This window comes from Aricia agestis, chromosome 4 (assembly GCF_905147365.1).
Source record: "Aricia agestis chromosome 4, ilAriAges1.1, whole genome shotgun sequence".
Classification (NCBI taxonomy): Eukaryota; Metazoa; Arthropoda; class Insecta; order Lepidoptera; family Lycaenidae; genus Aricia; species Aricia agestis.
Genome location: NC_056409.1, coordinates 2302122 through 2329677, shown reverse-complemented (window position 1 = coordinate 2329677; position 27556 = coordinate 2302122). Strand labels below are relative to the sequence as shown.

The 27556-nt window shown below is 36.6% G+C and overlaps 1 protein-coding gene across 4 annotated transcripts in view; it reads right to left on the bottom strand.

Annotated features, from left to right (window-relative positions):
• Window positions 1-2986: 2986 nt before the first annotated feature.
• Window positions 2987-27556, bottom strand: part of LOC121726032 (carbonic anhydrase-related protein 10) — a 60104-nt gene continuing 35534 nt past the window's right edge. For 2 of the 4 annotated variants that reach the window (XM_042113245.1, XM_042113246.1), the window contains exons 3-13: window positions 26170-26266; window positions 25624-25671; window positions 20887-21023; window positions 14473-14664; window positions 11948-12043; window positions 11680-11746; window positions 10480-10634; window positions 7155-7292; window positions 5408-5453; window positions 4508-4588; window positions 2987-3205 (exon numbers count right to left, since the gene is read on the bottom strand). In XM_042113245.1, the coding sequence (XP_041969179.1) occupies window positions 3132-3205; window positions 4508-4588; window positions 5408-5453; window positions 7155-7292; window positions 10480-10634; window positions 11680-11746; window positions 11948-12043; window positions 14473-14664; window positions 20887-21023; window positions 25624-25671; window positions 26170-26221 (1086 nt within the window). In that variant the 5' untranslated portion in view covers window positions 26222-26266 and the 3' untranslated portion in view covers window positions 2987-3131. Of the gene's footprint in view, window positions 3206-4507; window positions 4589-4932; window positions 4974-5407; window positions 5454-7154; window positions 7293-10479; window positions 10635-11679; window positions 11747-11947; window positions 12044-14472; window positions 14665-20886; window positions 21024-25623; window positions 25672-26169; window positions 26267-27556 lie in introns of all 4 variants that reach the window. The other 2 variants (XM_042113248.1, XM_042113247.1) reach the window with 2 other exon arrangements.

Genomic DNA, 27556 nt, shown 5'->3' with positions numbered 1-27556 from the left:
AATTAAAAAAATAAATAAAGTAGAAGTTTTTTTCAGAAAAATCACAGTTAACTTTATAAAAGTATACTTCTGTAAACATACTTTTGATATCATTATATAAACCCATTCATCAATCAATGCGTCCAGAAGTAATGAGCTTCTGCGAAGCTTATTTGATGCGTTGTTAACTTTAATTATTATCTTATATATAAAATTCTCGTATCACAATGTTAAGCCGCGTACTCCTCCGAAACGGCTTTACTGATTTTAATAGTAAATGATAGTAATGTAAACACTAAAATACTATCTAAAATATACAGATATATTATATATACAAACTTTAAATATAAAACTATAAAAAGAAAAACTTGCCCAAGTCGTCCCCATCTGGCAGAGTGCCCAGCAAGCTGACAGCATTGCCACGTTGGATGGCAATTGCTATCCGCTGTGCCAGGTAGCTCCCAGCTCTGGGGTCTCGGGTGGCTTCAACAAGCTTCTTAGATATTCCTCTAAAAAGCTTATGTGCCCCCGGACCCCATGCGCCTAGAGTTTCCACCCCAAACGGTTCAAATATAAGATCTCCGCTGAGGTTCTCATATTTGCGCCGCTTGAGGTTCTCTGCTTGGTTTGCGGCTGCGCCCGCACAGCTCGAGGTACACTGAATATGGGACGAGGCGAGTGTGTCGACACAAGTAGCGTCCCACACAAGGGCCCGACCCACATTCCAGGGCACCAGGGTGATTCCATCGGGTCTCTTGTCATAGTAAATTATGACAACTCGAGACTGACGGCGACCATTGTTTGTGCGACGGGATAGCGATGGACATTGCCATGGTGACATACTTATTTAGTCACTTCAATAAAATAACAATATTGGCGAAATAATTTATAATATTATTATGGCCAAAAAACGGTAGTTATGTCTATTGTGGTTATGTAATGATGACCATATTTTAAAGTTATTTAAGGCAATATGTGACATAGTATTTTCAGTCTTAAATCGGCGTAGACCGTATCTTTTGCTTCTATAAAATAGTTTTCAGTTATAATTACTATTCCGTGCGCTTTGATTTTCCCTTCGTTTAGGGAAAATCAAAGCGCATTATGATCGTTATCATAAGTTAAAACAGCGAAAATATATGAAACAATAATTAATGAGCGCTATGGCTAATACTATTCAACATAAGGCCTCTAATGAGACCTTGATGACTTTACATTCTTCTCAAGGAGGAATTTGCTCTTCTGGAGGATCCTTCTCATAGAAATACTTTCAGAAAATAACTCTCATAGGTTACTTAATACTTTTACTTTTCTGTACATGATGCAACATTTTTGTACTGAGTGACTATAAAAGAAAAAATACGTGTATTTCTATTTTTAACAAGGAACAATATATCAAAATTTGGCTGGAAAGTTTAATTGCACCCTGTGTAGAGGTATAAAGGAGAAGGAGAAACAAGTAAAATCATGTGGTATATTCATATATTTATTATTTTTAAACGGTTATGACAACTATATCGGTAAACATATCAGGATATATTACGTAACATTTCTTAAACTTTGGTACATTTCTACGTCTAAAGCAATATTATATAAAAGCACAAATCATATAACCGGAGTTTTGTTACTTAGCTATACTATAATCTATTATACATGACTAGTCATAAGCCGTTTTTGTATATTTTAACAATTGACGAAATGCATAATCTTTAGTCGAATTTTCAAACGCTACTTGCGCCTTTAGGTGATACTCTGTCTTTGTCTATGCTCGGCCGAGTGACAAGGATGGCATGCTAGTAGACGTTGAGTAGCATTCAAAAGTTCGGTCTTACAGCTTCAGAGATTTCTCTAAATTTCTAGAAGCATTTCAAGATGGCTACGTTAAAAAGCTTTATTACCAACTATTTATACATGATCCAACACATGTGGACGTCTTGTCACAATAATATACACTTTATACAAAATAGCTGATCTACATCTAGTCTATACATTCATATAAGAGCAGTATAATAATTATTATATAACTTGTACCGTAATGTTATAAATCGTTTTACAATGAAGCTATGTAAATGAAGTTTTTGATGACAATCATTATAATATTAAACATTTCTTTGTTATTTAGAAAAATCATCTTATTTGGTATTTTCAGGACATTAAAAAAATAGGTTGTTGGAAATTTTTGCGTTGCTCGTCTGGTGTTTTAAAGTTCCGACCAAGTTTCAAAGTTTTATATGATCTTTATACGACATATTCATAGATTATGTCGAACTCATTGGCTAACAGTTCAATGTCTAAGTAGATCTAGATACTAGGATTATAGTTATCTACTCGTACAACGGCAGTTTACTTCGATATCTCATAGATCTTAACTTACAAGAAAATACATATTTTTAATAAAATATATTAGTAGATAGAAGATATAACAGAGGAAACTGAAGCTAGCTTTCGATAATAGATAGAGTTTGGATAACAAAACTCTGTGTCAGATAATATCTTAAAAGGGTGTATAAAGTTCGTATTGTATATTTTCTTTACATTTTTATTTATCTTTAGTGACTTGACCTTTGTACGCTGTACTGGACTGTAAATACACATAGGGTGGGTTGCACCAGAGGCGTTGTTATAGTTAAGGTTAAGGTTATCGTCAAATATGGCGTCTAATTGACTTTTACTAGGGATTTGACAGTTCATTTGACATTTTGTTATAGTTAAAGTTATAATTAAAGTACCTAAGTTGGTGCAAGCCACCCATAGTTTAGTAAACAGGTGTTTTTCAGGCCTTAGCCTTGCAACTCTCTCGGGGAAATCGATTCATTGGGAGATGACGGACCTCCGTTATATGGTCGAGTTTCGTCAAGTCAATTTACTCGTATGTCGTGGATGCTTAGCGACTGGATTTGATATAACCCGACCAAATTACGTGATTTCATAGGTCAGCCATCTGCATATGAATTCGTTTCCCTAATAGTACTTACTATTAGAGAAGTTGATTCATAGACAAATAACAGACCTAGGCTATGTAATTTGGTCGCGTTGTCTCAAACCCAGCCGCCAGATCACGACATTGAATTGACTTAATCCGACCAAATGAATAGATCTGTCAACTGCCTATGAATCCGTTTCTCTGATAGTATAAATACTCGTGCTGGGCCTTAGTTGAGGGACAGCATGGCGAGATCGTCGGCGCTTCTGTACCGCATGCTATGCTCCTTCGGCCACTGCGTAGCTGTACACAGAAGATGAATTAGAATTAGTATTCTTTTTACGATGTAAAAGTTTTACAAAAAATCGACCAAGTGTCGGGTTCCGTATAATTATAGAGCAAAAATAGGACAAAAATGGTGTTCTTTGTATGGGAGTCCTCTTTAAATATTTATTGTGTTTTAATTTCATTATTAATTATTAAATTACACTTATAATTGAGAACTTTGTGAAAATATTTAGTTGTTAGTTAGTTTAGTTGTTTGAGTTAAATCTCGTTTGTTGTATGGAAGCCCCCTTAAATATTTATTTTATTTTTAGTTTTTTTTCGTTATAATGGCAACAGAAATACATAAAACCTGAGAAAATTACAGAAGTCGAGTTACAGCGGTTTTTGAGATAATTACAGCTTGGAGACGGACAGACAACGAAGTCTTAGTAATAGGGTCCGGTTTTTACGCTTTGGGTACAGAACCCTTAAAAATATTTGTTAGAGTCAAGAGTTTAGACTGTCGGTGTGCATTTTGAGTTATTTATACTTGGTCACATTTCATTAATTTTTTTAAGCTTGGGCACAAACACAACTACTAAACATAGAATAAAAGTTATAAAAATTTAAAGCGAAGTAATAAAGATGGCTCATCATGGCGGGGGCACTCTCGTGCCCCCAGATGTCTGATTTTCTACAAAGAAACAGTTTTTTCTAAATTCAAATGCAAACATTACAAACAGAAGCACTTGTTAAAATAGAAGTTGCGTAGTCTACATGAGTCACAAAAATCAAAAACAAAACTCTGTACAGAAATTGTAACTAATACAATGATCTACACTTAATATGCGTCCATATCACAGACATAGATCAAGATAGATACCACATGTCGCTCCATTTGTATGAAAACGAGCGTGACACTTTTTTCCTACCTACTGTGACGTACCGATGATAAGAAACGTGTCCATTATCTAGGATAACTTTTCTATTTGAATTTCTACAGCTCAGTACGGCACTTTCAGGCATTTAGGCATTTTTAAAATTAGTATTATTAATCAGACTAAAGAAAGACGAGCATTGCTCGTCGTTTGGGAACGCGATATGGCACGCGAAGTATATACACTTGCGGTATCTATCTTGATCTATATCTGTGGTCTATATTATACACAGCAGAGTAGACAGAACTGAGTAGTTATGTCTAATGTGTACACAGTGTGGATCATTTTATTATTAATATGAAGGTAAATTCATGTTTTCGTGTGGTTTTATGATTGAACATAACAAAACACATTATGACATGTAAGTGCGAGCTAACTACATAACAAACCCATGCTATACCATTCCGTTTTGCACAGTGTCTTTTTGTCTTGCGTTTGCATGCAATGCTTTTTTTCGAGCGAGACTTGTGCGAGTAACGTGCTGAAACATTTTTGATAAAAAAATTAAGGTTTTATAACATTCGTTTTGTCTTAAGTTTGCAGTGAGTTATCAATTTCGGATTCAAAATTCATGAACGACGACAATGAGTTTAAAATGATTAGTCCATTGCAGTAAGCAATTTTGTTATTAAATCCTTCAGTGCAAACTTAACGCGAATTGTAGCAGACAAAGTATTATGAAAAATTCTTGATGGGTACCTATATTGTATAGATGATAGTTACCTACTTTCTTAACTAAAGACATTCAGGGACTAAGAAGGGATCTCTATAAGAAACTATAATCATCTAGACATGAACACTATAGTGTTTAAAAAGTATATTAACTTATTTTGAACGTCGTAGCTTTCTCTACCAACGTGCAGTACCTAAAGGTTATTGAAAAGTTATTATCAGTAGGTAGCAAGAGCAAACGTTAAAGATAGAATGTTAATCTGTTAATCTTACTCGCATTAAAAGCTAGGTTTATCAGCCTAAAAAATGGGTTTATTTACATCAATTATTTCAAGTTAATAATAAAAAATTAACTGTTGAATTGCCTTTAAAATAACTCTCTGCCATGTGAGTACTACCCGTTCGCGCTAAGTTTACCGATGTCAACTGTCATGCGTTTACCGTTCTCTCACTCACTCACATTCACTCACAGAACAGAGTGAATGAGAGAACGGTAAACGCGTGACAGTTGACAGTTGGTTGACAGCGGCAAACTTAGCGCGAACGGGTTGCAGTTCAAGTGAAATAGTGTAGAAAGATTGTCACAGTGAACATTCCCCTCATGCTCAGTGGTTAAATTGTAACTTACCGGTGTAGTGCATGTTGCGGTACATGTCCGGACAGTTGCTGGATACCTGGACCAATAACATTTAAAGTTACAAAGTTGTTAGATTATGATTTTTTCAGAAATTGAATGAAACCGTGGATCGAAAATGGGAATATCTTTTACAATTTAACTACAATAAGCTTACAATAAGGTCGCGCGTCGGTTTCTGACGTTCTTTATTTATTTATTTATTGAGAAAACTTACAGTTATTTAACAGAAAAAAATGCTATTCTAATTACTGTAAGCCATTAATTATTGTCAACTCTAGTCACTAAAGTTTTTGATTGATTTACGTTTAAATGTTAATCGATCAACGACGAATAGATGGATTCGTGATGAAAACCTGAGAAACTGGGCATTAGGATATTATGATTAAAAAATGCTTAGGCTATATTTCAATTTATGACCAGGATTACCAACAATTACAAGTAGAGCCCGCCTACACACAAAACCGCTAAACAATATCGAACAATAAAAGATTAATTAAGTGTAAACTTGTTATCAGTAAACCCGTTACTTGTTTAGAGTCATTCATTGGCAAGATAAGGAGCTCCAACACTGAAGATATCTGAACCACTTTTCATTCCATTGTTCCGATCCTGACTTAGATTTATTTGTTGGAGTTGTTTCACCCTTAATGATTGTTTATTGAATTGGCATGAGATTAAAATGGTTCCTCGAATTCACCTGAATGGGTATCGGGTTGAGAAATCAGAGTAATTAACGTTTATTTCCGATGTTTATTTTACAAGAAATTTATCAATAAAAGTTTGAAATTTCCTAGTCCCAGTGAAACCACCATTTGGAACGATTTTATACTCGATAATTAGTCCTTTATATCAATTGAGGACTACCAATTACCATACCAATAGCTACATGCCCATTCTTGATCATCAACGCACTCGCTAGCCTTGTTCCATATAATTATTACTACCATGGGTGGATATAATATTGTTTAATTTTAATTTAAGCTTTATCTTTAGCAGTATACTTTAAGTTTTGAAATATTCCTGGATTAAATTTATTTATAAGCTATAAAACCGCTCGTTGCTCTGTCGAGACGTCGCGCGGCGCGGTGTCACCTCACCACAGTCTGCTCCGTTGGTTTAATTAATGCACAGCGCTAATTATGTCTCACGTGATCTAGATACTCTAGTCCTTGGATTAGTATATTCTGATAATTATTATTATCAACATTACATAGTACTATACATAATTATTCTCTATGTGACTCATGATGAACAAACAGGAACGTGAGCAATCGTAGATGAAAATTCCCACTTAAGCTGTCTACACGCCAAAGCCGCCGGCCCGGCTCCACGAACCCGGAGGGTAAACCCTACGGTTTCTGAATGTGCAATTCGCAACGGGCGCAGGCCGCTGCCGCTGGTTTGTTGCCCTAGCCTTGTCCGGCGGGTTATGCCGCCAGGCCTGGCGGCTTTGGTGTTTAGACATCTTGAGGATATCTTCAGCTGTGATTGCCTCTGATCAACTTAGATTGCGCAATTGCGCATGCTGTAGACAACTTCGCATCATGATTGTCAATCATGTGAATTGTGAAATTGAAGACAGGAAACCATGGTTATTAATAATATCTTAAATCGCCCGTGATTGACTTCGATTGTGCATATTTACAGACAAGCTTACAATCAAGATGACAATCAATTTTATCCATCTTGGGCAACTTGTAGCCTTAATGGAGATAGCCGACTTGATGACGTCACTCACCGGCATCCCCTGCTTATTGAAGTTGATGTTGGTGCGCACGGTGCGGTGGTGGAGCGGCTGTACCGGCCGCGCGTTGTTGCCCAGCGGTGCCTTCGGGGACAACGCTGACCCTTGCATGAGCCGTCTGATCGCGTACATCTGATATAAGGTATAAGGCATAAGTTAGCAGAAGTGCTGGTAAATTATGGTACCTTGAGAGAAGTTGATTATGAATCAAATAATTCTCGACTAATGGCGGACCTACGTATTTTGGTTGCGTTACGTCAAATCTACCCGACAGAATATGGCAATAGGCAACATATTTAAACACTGAATGTCCGCCCAAATGAAGTAGGTCCGTCAACTGCCTATGAATTAATTTCTTCGATAGTACATCGATCTATATTAATATTATAAATGTGACAATGTGTTGGTCTGTCTGTTTGTCACCATTTGAGCTTGATGAAATGTTAAGTACTAGACGTTCCACGCGGCAACGCCCGTGTGAATTAAATATTTCACAGACAAATTAGTCCACAAAAAATAGCCAATGATCCTTCACGTGGTCTACTTCTTATCTGTGCCAAATAATAGAAAAAATGGTCCAGTAGTTCGTGAGATAAGCCCTTTCATATAATTTACCCCGTTTTTCCACATTTTCCTCTATTTCTTCGGTCCTATTAATCTTAGCGTGAGGAAATATAGCCTTCCTCGATAAATGGGCTATCTAACACTGAAAGAATTTTTCAAATCGGACTAGTAGCTCCTGAGATTAGCGCGTTCAAACCATCAAACAAACAAACTCTTCAGTTTTATAATATTAGTATAGATGTAAGTTCTTTAAAGCTTACGAATCCAGCGTAGCTAGCACGGGGTTTCCCAGTCGATTCTTCGGAAGAAAGTAATGGCAGTTTCTTTCCCATGTCTACATATCTTATTCCCGAGCATGGCACCACCCATCGACTTGAGTTTCAGTGGACAAAGACAAGAAACTCTTTCCATAGCAACCATTAAAGCAACGGCAATTATTTTTTTTTGACATTTAGCTTCTTGGTTCTTTTTTTAAATTATGGCACCTCGGCTATAAAATCATGGCCAGTGTCGAGTAAATGGCGGCAAATTAAAAAAATCGACGTGTAGCAACCTTGTCTATAGCCGGAATTATAGTTTTGATCTACGAAATACGAATAATAAAAACTAAGGTACTTTATTATTCGTAGTTTGTAGATTAAAACTATAATTCCGGCTATAGACAGGGTTGCTATACATCGATTTTTTGAATTTGCCGCCATTTATTCGACACTGGCCATGGTTTTATAGCCAAGTGCCATAATAAAAATAAAAACAGAATCAAGAAACTAAATGTCAAAAGCGGATCGTCATGCTTGACATATAGATTTTCAAAAGCGAAAGATATCGAGATACGAAAGAAACTTTTACTCCAATGTTTTTCCGGTAAAACTGTCAAAATTTAGTTTCTTTCGTTTGTCTACGTGCTTGTGCTAGCTATGCAGGAATATAGAACAGTATTTATCAACAAAAAAGCATCTCCTCTGTACCATTTGACGAAGTAGCTAGTAAAATCTAGTGCACTTATAAATCAACATTCAACAATACTAGAGTGATATTCAAAACAGCGTGCTCTATCCAATGATATTCTATGTTACTACCCAAGCAGCAAAACAGTCGAATAAGGATTTTTTTACTCAGCCTTTAATCGTATAAGAGCCGGGTAACCGTTCATAAAACACCTATTTATCGTATAATAGCGGTTATCTCGACTATTTGGCAATATTTGCTAATGTGTGCTTTAAGGACGTCGAATAAACGTTTACAGCACTATGTTTTAGCCCTTTTACTCCACCTTTTAGCAGATGCTGAATTAATATGGCTAAAATACTCATTATTCGATCGTTTGATCTCTAACAGTCGTATAATAGCTGTAGAATAGATGATTCGCTGAATTGGGTGCTTTTATACAGCCGTTACTCAGCTATCTTTTATGTTTCTATAAAAGCTCTATAAACGCAATCGAATTGCTTATGGCAACATTGCTGCTGTTACTGCACGCTTACAGACTAACTCTTATAGTAGAATTAAAAACGTTCGTATAGGAGCTGTAGTGTAATTAAGAGCTGTTATACGATATTTACGAAGCGAACCCTAAATCCTGTTATCATGGCGACACCTTGTGCTATAAATGTGGTGACCAGCACTCTTACTCGACTTTTAATGGAATAAGTTAGCTGTAACTGCAACTAGATTATCAATGTGGACAATGGCAGTAAAAAAATATATTTTAAGTAAATTTAATTATATTCATTAGTCTTCAAATTTAAGAAAATAGGCAGCGCATGAATGTTTATGTAAAAATGCCTTTGGGTTTATCAATAAAGCTTGTTGCGCATGATGTTTTGGAGTAGCTACACGAACAGTAAAAATAATCACATATTGATTTCTCAAAAACTTGATAATATAAATAAGGATTGAGATGTAGTTTAATAACTATAATTTTTTTACATTAAATTTATGTAGCACACAAGCTCGCACTCTTTACAGCACTAATTTGTCGAGTAAAAGCATTCTATTCGCTGTTATAGAACTAAAAAGGAGAATAAAAGCAATTCGTCTGCTATTATAGCACACTTTATCTGTATAATAGCAAATCAATTGCGTTTATTGAACTAAATATCCTATATACGCATTTTGGTTACTCTTAAAACTCTTTTAGTGTTTTCTACCACTTTTACTCAAATCTTACAGCATCTTTTTGTTGCTTACTCAGCGCTTATTCCACTTTAATAGGACTTTAGTCTGAATAATTTGCGCCTTTTTCGCGTCGAGTAAACGTTTACAGCACTTTTACTCGACTGTTTTAAGAACTTTTATAGAACTTAAAGCGAAAACAAGAACGTGCTCTCGACCATTATAGCACGTCCATTTGCTGCTTGGGTAAGTATTTTAGAAACTCATTGGCTCTATCAGCGCTTTAACCTCCCTCTATATGTATATTGTATATGCAACTTATACTTTAATGCATTCTGCGAAACGCTTTACTATTCTGTGTTCCTTTGCTGTAAACAGTAAACCTGTCGTTCACTTTTACCACTCTTTTCTGGATAAAAAATGTTTTCCTATGGTGATTTAAGACTTCCTTTAAAGTTACTCCTACGCTATTTACTTGACACGTTCAATGCTAACGGTGATTTCACTCGAGTGAATGTTCGTTTGAATTAAATACACTTATGTTAATTATGTGTTCAGACGAGAGTGAAGTCAAAGATTGAACAAGAAGTGAATCGTTTCATGTTCTCTCCAAGAAAGACGTGTTGGTAACTAAGCTCACCTCCTGCTTGGAGATGTAGATGGGCTTGTTGAAGATGATCCAGACAGCGGTCTCCCAGCAGCCGGGGTGCGTGGTGGACCCCTCGTACGTGAGGTACTGCTGGGTGCTAGGGAGCAGCGAGCTCAGTGGCAGGTGCTTGATGGGATACGAGCTTCCTGGAATGGAGGACTTTTGTTGCATTGAGGAAAATATGCGTCATCTTATTTATATTAATTAGGCTATGCTATGGCAATGATACGGCCTGCCGATATACAAGGTGTAACAAAAGTTAGTGATAAATGATAATATTTTACGGTGCGTATGTGTCTCTTAGGGTGGGTTGCACCAACTTACTTTAACTATAACTGTAACTTTAACCACATTTACAATGTCAAATCTTTCGTTAAAGTAAAAAATGGACGCCATATTTAACCATAACCTTGAGCTCGACAAGGCTTTAAATGAACGTGGCGAAAAAAGGAACTAACGCTGTCATCATACAAAAACGCCGTTTTTGACAGTTCTCCTTTACCAGCAGCGCCCCCGCCCACATTCATTTAAAGCCTTGTCGGACCAGTTGTCATCTGTCAAATTCTGTGGTCAAAGTTAAGGTTAAAGTTAAAGTTAGCCTTAAATATAACCATAACTTTGACCATAACTTTAACTTTAACCACGCCTCTGGTGCAACCCACCCTTACATAGAGTTCACTGTCAAAGTAGCAGCGCTGAACAAGCAAATTTTTTTTATGATTTCTAAGGGCGAGCGCACCCGCGTGATGAATTGTTACACACAAAGTGTGAAAAAAAGTTACTTTTTAGCGCTGCTACTTTCTTAGCGAACTCTATATGGGGACTCATACAAGTATTATCACTTAGCTTTGTTACACCCTGTAGATCTTACTATACTTCACTCGGGCTAACTTGTCGCTAGCGGTCAGATAAGGTTTAGGTTTTTTGACAGGGATGTCAAAAAACCTAAACCTTATCTGACACTACATTGTCAATCGCGTTTTATATGGAAAATGACAAGTTTTTGACAGGGAGTCAATGACCGCTAGCGACAAGTTAGCCCGAGTGGAGTATAATGCTAGGCAAAAGACAATTTGTAAATGCTTATTTCCTCCGGCACCATCGGTGGCTAGTAATTAATTTGCATTACGCCATCTTAAGCGTCGGTCTATCGGCTATCCAATTGCTCATGACTCATGAGTCATTACTTACCCCTGAATCCTACTTTGTTGAACGCGCTTGTTATCAACCTGAGCTCTTTGTTCGTTGGTTCACCGATCTGAAAATATAACATTTATTAAAGATCTAGTTACCACCATTTCAAACACTTCCCCATTCTAGATTCAAAGGCAAGACTCGATAATTTGACAATCGTTGAACTTAAGTAGTCTTGTCCCCATTTAAATAGGCGTTGTTTAAATTGGTAACTAAAATTACGTAATATGGCCTTCAGGTCTGATAAAGTTCATGAGGAATTTACCTGCACCATGAGTGAGATGCCTACAACGCCCTGTGACTTGTGCTGCGCTTCCGACATGTTGTGGTATAGCTCCTTGTTGAACCCGTACAGCTGGATCTATTAGAATATAATCATCATTACCAATCACCTCCATTATATTGGTGACAGGTCTTGGGGCCCCCGCACACGGGCCACCGTTTTAAGCTAGTCTATTGATCGTAAAGTGAATCGTTGTAGCGTGTGGCGGTCACCGGCGTCAACCGTGTGCGGCGAGTCTATATAAAATGTATGAAAACTACAGGAAATATGCCGGTAGCGGCGCTTTGTGGTTGTGGCCGGTGGCCCGTGTGCGGGAGCTCTTAGGGTATAAATAAAATAAAATAAAATATCTTTTTATTCAAAATGGGTATCATGATACACTTTTTGAAAGTCGAACGAAGAAACTACGTTGCCTACCACCGGTTCGGGAACTACCCCGCCGAGAAGAACCGGCGTAAGAAACTCGCACGGGGCCATCTTTTACTAAAAAAATGGAAAATTACAATGTTATGGCTTACAGCTATGTAACAAAATTAAAAGAAAAGTAACCTGCATGGAGCCACCCTATTCCCAAGGTGTGCTGTCCTCGAAGAAATTATTGACTTTATAATACGCTTTAGCACACAAACGTTCTTTAACTGCTTTTTTAAATTTGTTTAAAGGTAGAATTTGAACATTTTCTGGGATTTTATTGTATAGGCGTATACATTGGCCTTTAAAGGATTTGCTTATTTTGGCTAGTCTGAACATTGGTATTGCTAACTTTTTCTTATTTCTAGTATTTACATTATGACTATCACTTTTCTTTTTGAAAATATTTATGTTCTTTCTAACATATAAGAGATTTTCCAAAATGTATTGAGATGTGACGGTCAGAATTCTTATTTCTTTAAATTTTTCTCTTAGAGATTCCAAAGACGACATCTTATAAATAGAACGAATAGCTCGCTTCTGCAGCACAAATATTGTATTAATGTCCGCCGCGTTTCCCCACAAGAGGATGCCGTAAGACATTATGCTATGAAAGTAGCAAAGTAAACTAATCGCGCGGTCTCTACATCAGTGATTTTACGAATTTTTTTAACAGCATATGCTGCAGAACTAACCTTATCTGCCAGTTTCGCAATATGTGGACCCCATTGTAACTTACAATCCAGCGTTATGCCTAGGAATACGGTGGTGTCTACTAAATTCATTTTCTCATCATTTAATAGTACATTGGTTTGTACTTGCCTAACATTTGGCAAGATAAATTTTAAACATTTTGTTTTATTAGAGTTCAAAAGTAAATTATTAGCATTAAACCAATGTACTATTTTTGAGAGGGCACTATTTACCTCGTCATAATTAAATTGTCGCCTCTTCACATTAAAAATTAGTGAAGTGTCATCAGCAAAAAGTACTATCTCATGCTTATCTTTAACAAAATAACGTAAATCATTTATATAGATGAGAAAAAGAAAAGGCCCTAAACTGGACCTTTTTGGCACACCTAGTTTTATTTTGGTTCCATTAGACCTTATGGAGTTAACTTAGGTAGGTAAAAATATAATTCCAAAATAAAGTCCCCCATACACGAGGAGCCGACTGTACATACACGTGAATGTACAAAACGAGTTCGGTCAGATCGGTCTTCAATCAGTCCGACTGGATACGATCAGTCTCCCCGTACACGATTTTTAGGTTAGACTCGTGTCATGACTACAATAATCATGTGCTTATTGTAGTGTAGTTCTGACCACTACGTCAGAACTACACTAATAAGTTTATTTAGTCTTAAATTAAGTAAGCCAATAATTCAGGCTATGTAGTAATAGCGAGCTACACAATATGTTATATGCACAAGTATTTGAGGATCGGGGTTTCGCGTGATTCCCATTCTCATGGAAATTTAGTTATTCACAACAGATACCGTATGGCGTATGATATTGAAACACCGATATATGCACGATAGATACAAGCTCATATCGATCTTTTGTAGAAACATAGGGATGATACATTAAAAATTCTTGTGTAGGTTGTTTATGAACAACCCTGGATTGATTCTGGATTTTTTAAGATAAATGATGTGCCAAACAAATATTGAAAAGTAGATAATATAGTTTGATGTCGATTTCAAATTATATCATTCATCATATTGGATTTAATAAATATTACCTTTTATGTAATGACTTTTTATTTAATTTTAGTATTTTGTTAATGCCCTGTACAATTAATTATTTTGCACGTCACTTACAATGTCGGTTCCATGTATGTAATGTACTCATATTGTAAGACCTCTATATACCACATTTATGGAATAAATTATTCTATTCTATCATACATTACGCAAGAGTCAAGACCTCTTGACTTGTAAATATTTGCTTGCAAACTCAAGAATTGCAAACCCAACGACATTTTGCACGACTTTGGAAACAAGAAGTTATTTCCCCTACCAAAAATAAAGACGAGCTTCTTAGCTTCATTAGTCATTACAATAATGTTATAGTATTCAACTCCTTAGTTACCTCTCCCGGGAAGGTGTGATGGTCTATCTGATGTTCTGAGCCCCTGTTGTCATCCAGGCCGTAGTGGAAGTAGATCTCCTCGAACTGGTAGCGGTAGGAGAGCGGCCCCCCGCTGATGTTCACCTGGTGTTTGCTGTCCTTCTCCACGCGGAAGACCAGGGACTGACCCGTGTTCTGCAGCACGCCGCTCACCTGGGAGGATTATAGTTTTATCTGCTTGATAACTATGGAAATAATAGGGAGGAGTAACCGAGTCAAAGAAATGGATCCACGAAATGAATCCTAGGAAATGAATCCTATATATTGGATTTCCTAGGTTTCCATTCATTTCCTAGGATAGTTGGAATCTCGGAATCGGCTCCAACGATTTTCATGAAATTTAGTATATAGGGGGTTTCGGGGGCGATAAATCGATCTAGCTAGGAATCATTTTATGGAAATGTCATTTTATTCGTATTTTATCGAATACCGAGCAAAGCTCGGTCAAATAGCTAGTATTATATTATAAGAGTTATCATTCTATATTACACAGTACTATTCCGTTAATTGATAAAAAAATGTGTCGGGAGCAGTATTGTAAATAAGTTTAGGTTGCTTTGTTTGGCATAATATATCGCTTTCAAAATGTCTGTAATCCTTTGTGGAAGCGGATTTTGATAAATATTCATTATCTTTGACAAAATAAATTTGGAAAACTTCCATCATTTTAACCTAATATCCTAATGGCGAAGCTTAAATCACCTCAATTCCAAGGTATCATGTCGTCCATTGAAACATTTAATTCTGTGTAGGCGTGTAATGAGGGCCGGGATCCTATCAATCAATAGGTCGCTCCTTGATTAAAGCCCGACAGCTCGCGCTTGGAGCTGAGATGACATATTGCCGCTGAACACGCGACCGCCGCCGTACGCCGCTGGAACCGCTCTTTGTGTGTTAATGGAATTTAATGGTTTGTGATCATCAATTATAATGGTCAAAAAGCCAGGGACTTAGGCAAGTTTTTGAAGGTTTTGAGTTTGTTAGGAAATAAGACGTATGTTTCGTACTTAATAGGAGAGCAGTAATTAGCACTATCTATTCCATGTAAACCACCCCATTTTGACCCGAAATATGGGCTTCATCCAGTTTTAATACGATTTCATAAACAAAATAAATTATTATATTTCGGGCACATTGAAGCAAAAAATAATAATTGTTCGACAAAAAAAAAAAGAACTCCCGAATGCTCAGGTCAGGCCGCAAATTCGCCTTTAAAGAAATATTTTTTCGACAACATTTTTTTTGCAATCAACGCTATAAGTAGTTCGTAATTCGACCAAAACATCCTCAATTGAATACCAAACCTTACCTAACACATTCAGTCCATGTTCCACAGCCATGTGACATTCAGCTATAAAAGCACTGTAATTTACTGCCACTAGCTTGTTACAGCGAGGCGCTTCCATTTTATTTACATTGCTGTGTTTAATGGGCGTCGGATGGGCGTATTCTAAAACTGCTTTGGTTAAACACACCAGGGCTTCGAAATCAACAACTCGACGGCTCAGATGTTATCGTCTAGATACAGTTTGCGTACGCGGAATTGATAAACTTAGCATACAACGGCATAATTAAAAAAGTTGGTATCGATGTACTAAAGCTAAAATTTACAGGAATAAGTTTAAATATCAAGCTTTCATGCCCTATTCGAAATGAAATATTAATCATTTTTTTAATGAAATATGTGGGGAAACGAGCAAACGGGGCACCTGATGGAAACTTCCGTCGCCCATGCACACTCGCAGCATCAGAAGAGCTGCAAGTGCGTTGCCGGCCTTTTAAGAGGGAATAGGGTAATAGGGGAGGGTAGGGAAGGGAAGGGAATAGGGAAGAGTAGGGAAGGGAATAGGGTAGGGGATTGGGCCTCCGGTAAACTCAATCACTCGGCGAAACACAGCGCAAGCGCTGTTTCACGCCGGTTTTCTGTGAAAACGTGGTATTTCTCCGGTCGAGCCGGCCCATTCGTGCCGAAGCATGGCTCTCCCACGTAAAAGTATGATATTATTAATAAAAAATCTTAGATAACTCCATAATAATTTGTAAAAAGGGAGACCAAGCTAGTTTTCTATATCCGAAATTGTTTGTTTTTAATTTGATTCATCTTTTCGTATTTTGCTTGTCAAACCTTACGGTCTTCAAGATGTATTAGAAAACGTCGTCTTTCTTAGAAAAGGTCATCCCATATCCTTTACTGTTCACCATCTAACCAAATTCAATGCCTATGTCTAAAGGAATTAATTTAGGCAAAGCAAGCAGAGTTCGGGTTTGATCTTGGTCTGAGCCCCAGATTGTGTGGTCACAATGACTTCGGCCCTTCAAGATTAATCCTCAGATAAGTGATCACAAATAACGGTACCGTATTATGTATCACGTGTGTTCATTTGGTAGTTCCTTTGATGACCTTCTGAATTTGAGAGCTTATATTTTGAAACGCCTGTACCGGCTTCTTTTTATATTTAAATGTCGTCGGCCGCACTCAGTGACATTTAATGTTGTTTAATTTCAATTTAATAAAGAGTTTGACAGCTAATTCTTCAATTCTGCAAGCTTCCTTTTAAAGTTACGTAATTAATATTCCTATCAGAGTGTGGCAGCCATAATTCGTTTTATGTTCTCCCTCGTCTTTCGTACAGTTAAACTAGCTGATAGCAGAAGCGGAGAATCATCAGATAAACTTATTTTTCAAGTTTTTATATTACCGTGACATTCATATTTTAACACAACATTAATTATAATATTTCTACGGCACTGATAGTAAATATAATTTCTGTCGTTCACAAACAGAATACAGTAACAAAGGCCCTGGTGGATTTGTCGAATGCATTTGGGACGCAGCTTAATCCTCTTAGTTTATAAGTATTACTTATTGACCAGTCGCCATTTCACTTAAAGCATTAATTATTGGGTTTATATAATAAAGTAACAGTAATACAGTTGCTTCAACAGCTAATGTTTGTCCTAGAGATGACATTATAAGATAGTATACTAACTAAATAATGTATTTACTTATATTTTATTTATCTACTATACGTTAATTATTGATTTCGGTCACAAAGTCAATAAAATTACTGTTTCTTTTAACTTTGCAAATGTTGCACATAGTTGTTTCTATTGCGTCACGATGAAAAACACAGCTTCCTTCCAGGAGAGAAATAAAGTTAAATAGAAATAAACCTTTCAACCTTTTCAATACAATATTATGAAGAAAAACTGGAGGAAGCCAACAAAGTTTTTACTTTGTTTAATATTCTGATAAACTTCTTTTATAGATTATTGTATCAACGTACTTTTTTATCGACTTGACTATGCACAATCTTAATTGCAATACAATTTAATATACCACATATACCTACGATAAAAATATTGGGTTGCCGTATTCTTTAATTGCACGGTTAAAAAGGTGTATTTTAAAGGCTGCCTTTATGGAAACTGGTGCTGGTGCTGCTAACTAGTATAGCCAATGCGAAACTAGTATCTTTTAATTAACTTCACATATACTTCCTCCTATAGCTTTTGCACGTTCTCTATGGCTTCAATCTTCATTTTTTTCATTTTGATTCAATGATATTCTATGTTACTAACGTAACTAGATTGGAAGTTTACGGTAGCAACGCGTTGCCACTTCGAAGATGCCTGCAGGCATATCTCACATACATAATGACATAACGAATATATGACTTGACATTGTCTTTTGAACAAAAAAGTGGTTACGCATTTCTGAGAATCTTTTGTAAGACATTGCTACTCTAGTATTTTAGAAACTCATTGTTTTGATTCAATATTTTTAATTTTCTACAGTACCTACTACAACAAGTCCCGCACAACCGATCGCCGGTTATAACCAGGCTAGTTACGCAGCACTAATTAAACCCATCAATCCCCAAGCGCCAGTCGGCTGCCGCATAACAATTGAAAATCTATTGTGTCTGCGATTCCCACCATAGATATGCTACTCTACCTAAGTGTGTGAGGACATTAAGAGCACTCTCTCTTCCTTTTACTTCTCTTTACTCTATAATCCAGCGGACGACCGACACGACTGGCGAGAGATCAGACGCAGGAGTCAGGGGCCGTACCACGAAACGGTTTTGAGACTCAAACAATCGTACGAGAATGCCTCGTCCTACTCTAACAAACGTGAAATGACGTTGTTAGAGCAGGACGCGGCATTCTCTAGGTCTACTTTTTTACATACCCATCCGACGCATGGATCACATTACATTGTCCTAACCAAACTTGGAAATAATGTTACCTACATGGGAATCGTACCCACGACTTCCGAGTCGAAAACCACGTTCTAAACCACAGGACTACGGAGGCATTATAGTACTATACAACAGTATTCACTGTACATTACGGTGAATTTTACCTTGGAACAGTTAAATTATATTTAGATAATACTTGCAGCGCGGTAATGGCATGGTAATGAATTCACAGATACGGTATCGTGACGTTTCGTGTTTTTGCGCGCGCTCGTACGGCGCTGTACTTGCCCTGGGTCAGATATGAACTTTGAATTTATAGTATCCACTTTTAGCTTTAAAGGTACGATGTGAGGGTGGAACGGGTTGCACCCCGGGAGTGCTGGGCGAAGAGGAAATTAAGTGAAACAGCAGAGCAAACCATTTATGCTGCGCGAAAAATAATGACTTCCTCCGTGCTACCTCCCCTACGCCATGCTGGTGGTCTATGGCCAGAGGTCTCCTCGGTCCCATCTTACGATTTCATTTACCCATCCCAAAAAAAGTGAGCAACGCCGCTAACGATGTTTCCACCTCAAAAAAGCAGGTAAAAATCGTAGTAAATGTACTGATTACAAAGTACCTGAAGGACGTGTGTTACGGGTACCAGACAACGGAAATATATTTAATACTTTTATAGTTTACATATATTTAAGATTTTTATTATACGATACACATATTTAATACACATCCATGACCCAGGAACTTTTTTTAAACTTTTTTTACGTCGGCGGGATTCGAACCCGCGACCTCCGGCTTGAGCTACCAACAGCCCACCAACTGAGCCACAGAGGTCGACAAATAGGAATAAGAATCGTAATCAACGATACAAATCCTACACAACAGATGAACATGAATATCGAAATACTGTATTTCAACTTAAAGCTTTAGTGGCTTCAGCTTTACCTGTCTACAATAAAAACAAATGAGTTAGTCAGGCAAAATGCCACGTTACGGACACTGCGGGCAGTAAAAAGCGTGTAACGAGCCTATCGCAGCTTACCGCCACTTACCGCACTTACCGTGCTTACCGCGCTTACCGCTTACCGCGCTCACGGTGTTTCAGCACGGATTACGCGGCGGTAATTCGTGATAGCCGCTTTATGTGGTAATACCGCGGTTGATGCCAGGATAACTATCTTATTGGTCGATGCACCAAATTGTTATGTCCGTGATTTTAACATACGATTTTGTGAGGATAAGATCGGTAGCTTGATGTTCATTGTCCTTCAATGGGCACAGACATTTTGTGCAGTGTGTTTCTAACTATAAAACTCTCCACCAAGCCAATGTCACAACATCTAAAGGCAAAGGGTGGAGCAGCATAAAATCTAAGGAAATCGGAAAATGTCGGACCTACTGGCCGCCACACCGACTAGGACCTCACCGTTCAAAACATTAATATTATTATTATGTAATTTGTAAAACAATAAATATATATTTATTTATTATATGTATAATATATTATAGTCTATTCTACTAAGTATATATAATATATATTACTTATATTAAAAAAAAAAAAAGTGTCCATGGCGTGATGGACCACAATTAATTAAAATTCATAATATTATTTCAATTATCCTTGGTGCGAAAAATCTAAATAATAAAATAACAAAAAAAGGATATGGACGAACAGTCCATAGACGGCCACAATTTTATAATAAAAAAAAAACCATAAAACTCTATATTTTTATAAGAATAATCGATTTTTTTCATGATTAGTATTATGTCAACATAATATCATTTTAATGCGCGGTAGTCAAAAAGAAAATGGAGCTATAACAATGAGTCAATTAAGCAGGTATATGTAATTATTTCACGTTCGTTCAAAGCAGTGTAATACCTCGATCGTGGGAATCGCAGACACAATAGATTATCAATTGTTGTGCGACAGCCGGGTGCCGCTTAGAGATTGATGGGTTATAGACCAGGAGCTATCATAATACTCGTGACTATTCACATGTTTACCGATGTAACTGCATTCTAATTAGGAATTTAATTTGATTAGAAAAAATAAAGCCTAAATTAGGCAAGCTATGCAATAATTTATAGTCTAAAAGCCAGCACCAAACTAATCAACTACTATAGTCTAGGAGCCGTACGCGTATAGTCTACTCGCATCAAATTAACTCACCTTATGTTTGTCAAACTGTATATCGCGCAGCCACGGGTCGAAGAGCAATTTGTCGGGTTCGATGTTGACGGGGCTCTGCCGGCGCCCCTTGTTGCACATGCTCCACTGCGGGTTGATCAGCCCCCAGAAGCCAGGCCCTGCATCAATCAACGCAATGTAACGTGTGGGGTGAACACGAACCAATTTAGAATGTAATTAATTTTGGAAGCAGATTTGTTAAGTATCTACCTTTTTCTATAAAGGTGTGGCTCATGTTCGAGACTATTATAGACTCTGAGCCTATAATGTACGAAAATATTCAAGATAAAATGTATTAAAGAGAAGTCCATAATATAATAATATCTTTTGAGACAATAATTTTGACCAAAAAATAATAATACTTACAAATTTTCACATTAAGACCCACTCTTAATGTGAAAATTTGTAAGTATTATTATTTTTTGGTCAAAATTATTGTCTCAAAAGATATTATTATATTATGGACTTCTCTTTAACTAACCCCAAAAATCAAACATCGTCCTTCTCTCTTCACACTCACGCCCGTCTTTCATATGCCAGGTGAAAAAGAACGACGCGGGTTCATCGCCAAATTAGTTTCTTATCAATAACTCGATAAATATACAACATTTTTAATATCCGCTAGGTCGATCTCTCAATGATAAAATTTTATACAATGTGTTATAATATTAACTTAGTTCAATGCACGGTTATGGCAATAAATGAAAAATTAGATGCATCTTTGTGATTTTTTCTATCGAGAAAATTTTAAGGTATCGTAAAATTTTCGAATTTTCGGAAATATAATGTAGTATCTAATTTTAGAAAATGAAACAATTCGGAGCTTATTTTCAAGTATAAAAATGAATTATAAAATCGACACTTCAGGGTTAGTCGCCCCCTTAAGGGGCTTAGAACACCTAAATGCGAGATTTCGAAGAGGAATGTCTGTATGATAGAATGCGGTACTTGTATTGAGAAAGATATATAATATTATTCAGAATATATGCTAGTTCCATAGTGTTTTCAAAACACGATGCAACTTATTTTTCTCGATACTCAATAACTATTTAATTTATGGACAATATTTGGCTACCTACCAGTAGCCTGCTGTAGTGTTTTTTTTAATAAATCCTTAATTAGCAGTAATCAAGTATTTTCCAAAATCAGAGTAGACTTAGCTTAGCGTACGTGCGTGTGCGTTGTTTATGTATGCAATTGTCAGTCAATTTGGATTAGCTCTTCTAAGCCCCTTAATAATAGTCTAGTATAAATTAGTAGTCTAGAATATTTTAAAGGTCACCCCTTTCAATAATACTCGATAGCATGTGTGTGAGCATTAATCAAGCACAGGCATAATGACACTGATAGTATCTTATCAGCGCGGGGTGTCATTAGACCCCACTACTCCAATTACGTACTTCGATTACACCGAAACTTGATACAAATGGAAATGGTTTTTCAATATTACCAGCGGTTTACAGTTAATAAATCACCAACAAATGTCTACTAAATTACACTGCTTATTGGTGCTCAGAAATATCTTGGATAAAATCCAAGTGGTTTCTTGTCTGTCTAGTCACTAGATTCGCTAAATTCTAGCGTAGCAACTTGTGGTATCCATGCTAATATTATTGTTAATGCGAAGTGTATATTTCTGTCCTCGTAAATCGCGAAATCTATTTGGTATTATTAGTTTAAGATTCAGATAGATACGTTATTATGCAGAACTGAGGTCTAAGGTGTGTGTTCATTAGTTTTTCTTTTGTTATTAATTAATATTATTGTTAGTAGTTATATATTATAAATTTTTGTATGTTCGTTATTGTTTTGTTTTTTGTTTATTTTAATTTTATCAGAGTAGGTAAGTATAGGATAGATTTTACGCCTCATTTTGTGGTGAAGTCACTCATTGGCCCTGGCAGAATACCAGTGCAGCGAGCTAGCTTGCTGCGTACAGCTGAGCCTGGGTTAATTTTGACATCACACAATGTATGTAAGAATATACAGGGTGTAACAAAAACAAGTGATAATACTTTAGGGTGTGTACGTGTTCCTTGTAGAGAGTTCACTGTGAAAGTAGCAGCGCTGAAAGACCAAAATTTTTTTTCACTTTTGTATGGGGAAACTCGTGACGCTCGGGCCATTGTCCATACAAAAGTGAAAAAAAATGTTCGTCTTTCAGAGCTGCTACTTTCACAGTGAACTCTCTACAAGGAACATGTACACACCCTAAATTATTATCACTAGTTTTTGTTACACACTGTATAGTGGGAGCAGTTATGAAGTTGACCTTTAAAAATTGTATTAAGCTATGAGCTTCATCACATATGTTCCTTAAGTGATTCTAAGCATTTTCAGTCCGGGGGGCAAAACGAAACATGCGGCTAGCGGGGGAGAGGGGGGTTCAAAGATGGCCGCCACCCGGTCTCTTTAAAAAAAAATCTATACTCGTCCTGCTGGCTACTAGGGCAAGATTAGTATCATTTTCTTATAAACCAGAGACGTAAAATCTGTTTCTGATATTAATTATACTAAGTTTCATAGTAATTTTACAAGAAAAACGTAAAAATGTAAAAATCTCACTTGGAGATTTTTGCTTTGAGAGCTCATTACTTTTATATAGTGCTTAATATTATCATACAGAAAATACTGTTATATAGCACATTTTATTAAGATTCTAAATATATACACTTTTAAATATCTCCTTCTACAAAAAGATGCTAAAAAAAATTAAAAACCGCATCGCGGGAAGCTATACTCGCGCTAGGCGGGTGTAGATGCTCGCGCTGCGGTTGTATTTTTTTTGCAAAACATGCTTACTTTGTGAATAGACACGAATCAATGTTTTTTTATATAAAATAATTTAATTATCGAGCACAGTTGCCGGCACACAGACATAACTCTGTGCATTTTAATTTTCTTTTAATACAGTTGCAACGGTTTTTGCAACCTGTCTTGCACCTGCATCGAGTGAGCTCTAGGTACACATTTGCCACATCTGGTAAATAAGATCAAACAGGAGTCCAAATATTTTTTTTGCGGTTTTTAATTTTTTTTAGCATCTTTTTGTAGAAGGAGATATTGAAAAGTGTATATATTTAGAATCTAAATAAAATATGCTATATTATAATATTTTTTGTATGATAATATTAAGCACTATATAAAAGTGATGAGCTCTCAAAGCAAAAATCTCCAAGTGAGATTTTCACATTTTTACGTTTTTCTTGCAAAATTACTATGAAACTTAGTATGATTAATATCAGAAACAGATTCTACGTCTCTGGTTTATACGAAAATGATACCAATCTTGCCCTAGTAGCCACCAGGACGAGGATGGATTTTTTTAAAGAGACAGGGTGGCGGCCATCTTTGAACCCCCCCTCTCCCCCGCTAGCCGCTTTTCGTTTCGTTTTGCCCCCTGAACTGAAAATGCTTAGAATCACTTAAGGAACATATGTGATGAAGCTCATAGCTTAATACAATTTTTAAAGGTTCTGTATGGGAGCGATGCATAACTTCCTATACTATATAATAATGTATGTAAGATAATATAAGAATGTTATGAATGTTAAAAGGTTGCCTGGAAGAAATTGCTTCAAAGTAATAAGGCCGCCTTGGTGTCTGATTTACCAATAATTGTTGTCTATATTATTATACTTAAAGTATTTTTGTAATTTTTGTGCACAATAAAGTGTATTTGTTTGTTTGTTTGTATGTATTGTAGGTATTGTAGAAATTAATGGTAAGTACTTCTGTATTATTATTTGATTTACATGTGTTGTGTGGTACCAAATTAAAAATATTCTTATTCTTATTATCTGAAAAAGTAGAGTGCTCCCGAAACTAACTATAATAAATTATATCTAACTAGGTTTATACTAAACCTCTTTAGTCCAATCTGGTTCACAAGCTAAAAACTACATCAACATTATGGCCTTAAATCATTAAAGACGAATGAAACCTAAAATTATTAATGATATCATTAACCTATCCAGCGATATAGAAACTGGACATAATTGAATGATAAGCTAACGACCATTCAAATGCGGTCGAACGGCAATAGTTTTAAACGATGACGGGCCAATTCGGCCTCATAAAGGGTTTTACCATTACAGTATCAGGCTGAATAGGCCCGCTCGCCGCGAAATTCGCCCATCGTGGTGCACTCACACGGTTAATGTGGGTCGTATCGACCATTACAGCCGGTATTTTTGACCGGTAATGACTATCGAATGACCCTGTATCAGTCAATAAACTAAATATTGATTTCTACTTTCGTTATCTAAATGCGAGAGGGTTTTATCTCATGATGTACCCGAGGGATAGAGCTGAAGTATAAATACTTTAAATAATAAAGTAAGCAACGTATGAATATCGATGGATATATTAATGTATATCCAACGAGATCATCCGTACTCATTTTAAAAACGATAGTGTGTGTGGATCTGTCTTTACCTCTGATCCCTCATTAAGATGTTGGTGAAATTTGGTATGAAGATCATCAAAAAAATTGTGGAAACAACGTATGAATATCGATGGATATATTAATGTATATCCAACGAGATCATCCGTACTCATTTTAAAAACGATAGTGTGTGTGGATCTGTCTTTACCTCTGTTCCCTCATTAAGATTTTGGTGAAATTTGGTATGAAGATCATCAAAAAAATTGTGGAAACCATGATAGTAGGTAAAAATATAATTCCTTATGTTTGTAAAAGTGGCAGAGATAACACACCTGATATTCCATCGTAGGTCCACCATTCTTCCCAACTTCCGGAAATATCTGAAAGAAATAATTGCTGTGTCTTAAATTGTACTTCAATTTTATCGCATATTAAGCTCAGGCATTAATGTCAGACATCTTAATGTCAGAATACAGGAATATCTACTCTCTGTATACCTACCTACCGATAATATCTTCAAGAGTTCACATTATTAATTTAGAATTAAAATGATGAGAACGATAATAAATAGTGCCGTTCGGCTTCAATGTAATTTCATCGTTAATATAATATTAATATATGTATTACATAGTACCATCTAGAAAATTCCTAGGCAATTGACAGACCAATGTCGTTTGGTCGGATCATGTCAATTCAATGTTAATAATTGTGATCTGTCGGTTGGGTTTCACATAACGCAACCAAACTACGTAGGTCCCCCATCTGCTTAGGAATCAACTTCTCTGATAGTAGGTACATAGACAAAAAAGTTAATTTATATTTTTAACTGGTATACATATAAAGGTATGTTTGGCACTTGGCTGTATATATTTTGTTACCTTTGACAGATACACAGAGTAACGTGAGTATGAAGACCGAACATTGGTGCATCCTGGCGCCTCGCACGCCGCACCCGCCGCACCCTCAACACCGCGCCTGAAACAACATCATCATCATTATCACTATCATCACCACCGGCAGAGTTAATATAATCTAAACATCATCATCATAAGAGTCATCATCAGCACCGGCCACTAATGCAAAGTCAATATCACATTGACTTTGCTAAGAAAAGAAACAATAGCAATAAGGGTTGATTCATACCGCAACGCGACGCGTAGATGCATTTCTAAATGTATATGGATTTGACAGATTTGCAAGACGTCTCAGTTCTCACGCAATAATTGAAATCTGTCAAATCCATATAAATGTATGCCGCGCCGCGCCTCGCCTCGTCACGTTGCGGCCTGAATTGACCCTAAGGGTCAATTTATACTAGCGCAGAGTCGAAGCGCATCGAAGCGAATTTCCAATAACTGAACACAGCAAATTCAACCTTAACTTCAGAACCTAACACACACATTACTTCTGTGAGGCCAATCAGCGTTGGTCGGGCGCATCAACGCGAATTCGCGCGGATGCGCGCGCCTTTTTTAAATTCTCAGAAGTAGTAAAGTGCGTAAACGCTTTGGAGTTAAGGTTGAATTTGTTATGTCCAGTTTTAATAATTCGCTTCGATGCGCTTCGACTCTGTGCTAGTATAAATTGACCCTAAAGCTGCTAACTGTTACGGCTGCACTCAGAAACATATATTTAACGATTATTTTTTAAGAGGCAATGCTGTCCCGCTGCTGGGCAAAGACCTCCCCCTAAAGTCTTCCAATCCTCTCGACCCAACGCAGCCGTAGGCCAGCCTGGCTCGTATTTGTCTAGCAGCTAGCTCATCGCGCCATTTAACGATTACTTCACTTTAGAGATGAATTCGTTGGAAGGAGTTGGAGTTTATGTCAAAATGTTCATCACAGTTGTATTACTACTCAGTGTTAATAACTAAATCGATGTTCTATTTAACTATCAATGCGAAGGCAAATATTTTTGGTAAACGATTAGCAATAACACAGACTGGCGTTAATGAGATTAATTGCCTAAAGTGATACAAACCTAGGTTTGAAATAAAAGTATTGTGTGTCGTCTTTATTCGATACATTTTTCTCAATAAAAAGTAGGTAATAAAATCATCCAAAATTAACGAAAAGAAAGCAGATTTTACTTAAGATAAGATTTACTCGGACGTAATCGGCGTCTTAAGATTCACGAGCGGACTGTAACAAGCAGTAATTATCTCTATCTCTCTATCTCTACGGTCAACCCTTCTGATAAGACGCTCATTTCCTAAGCGAATTTTTGGGGAATCCTCGAAACATCTGCGGCTTATCTTAAAGGGTG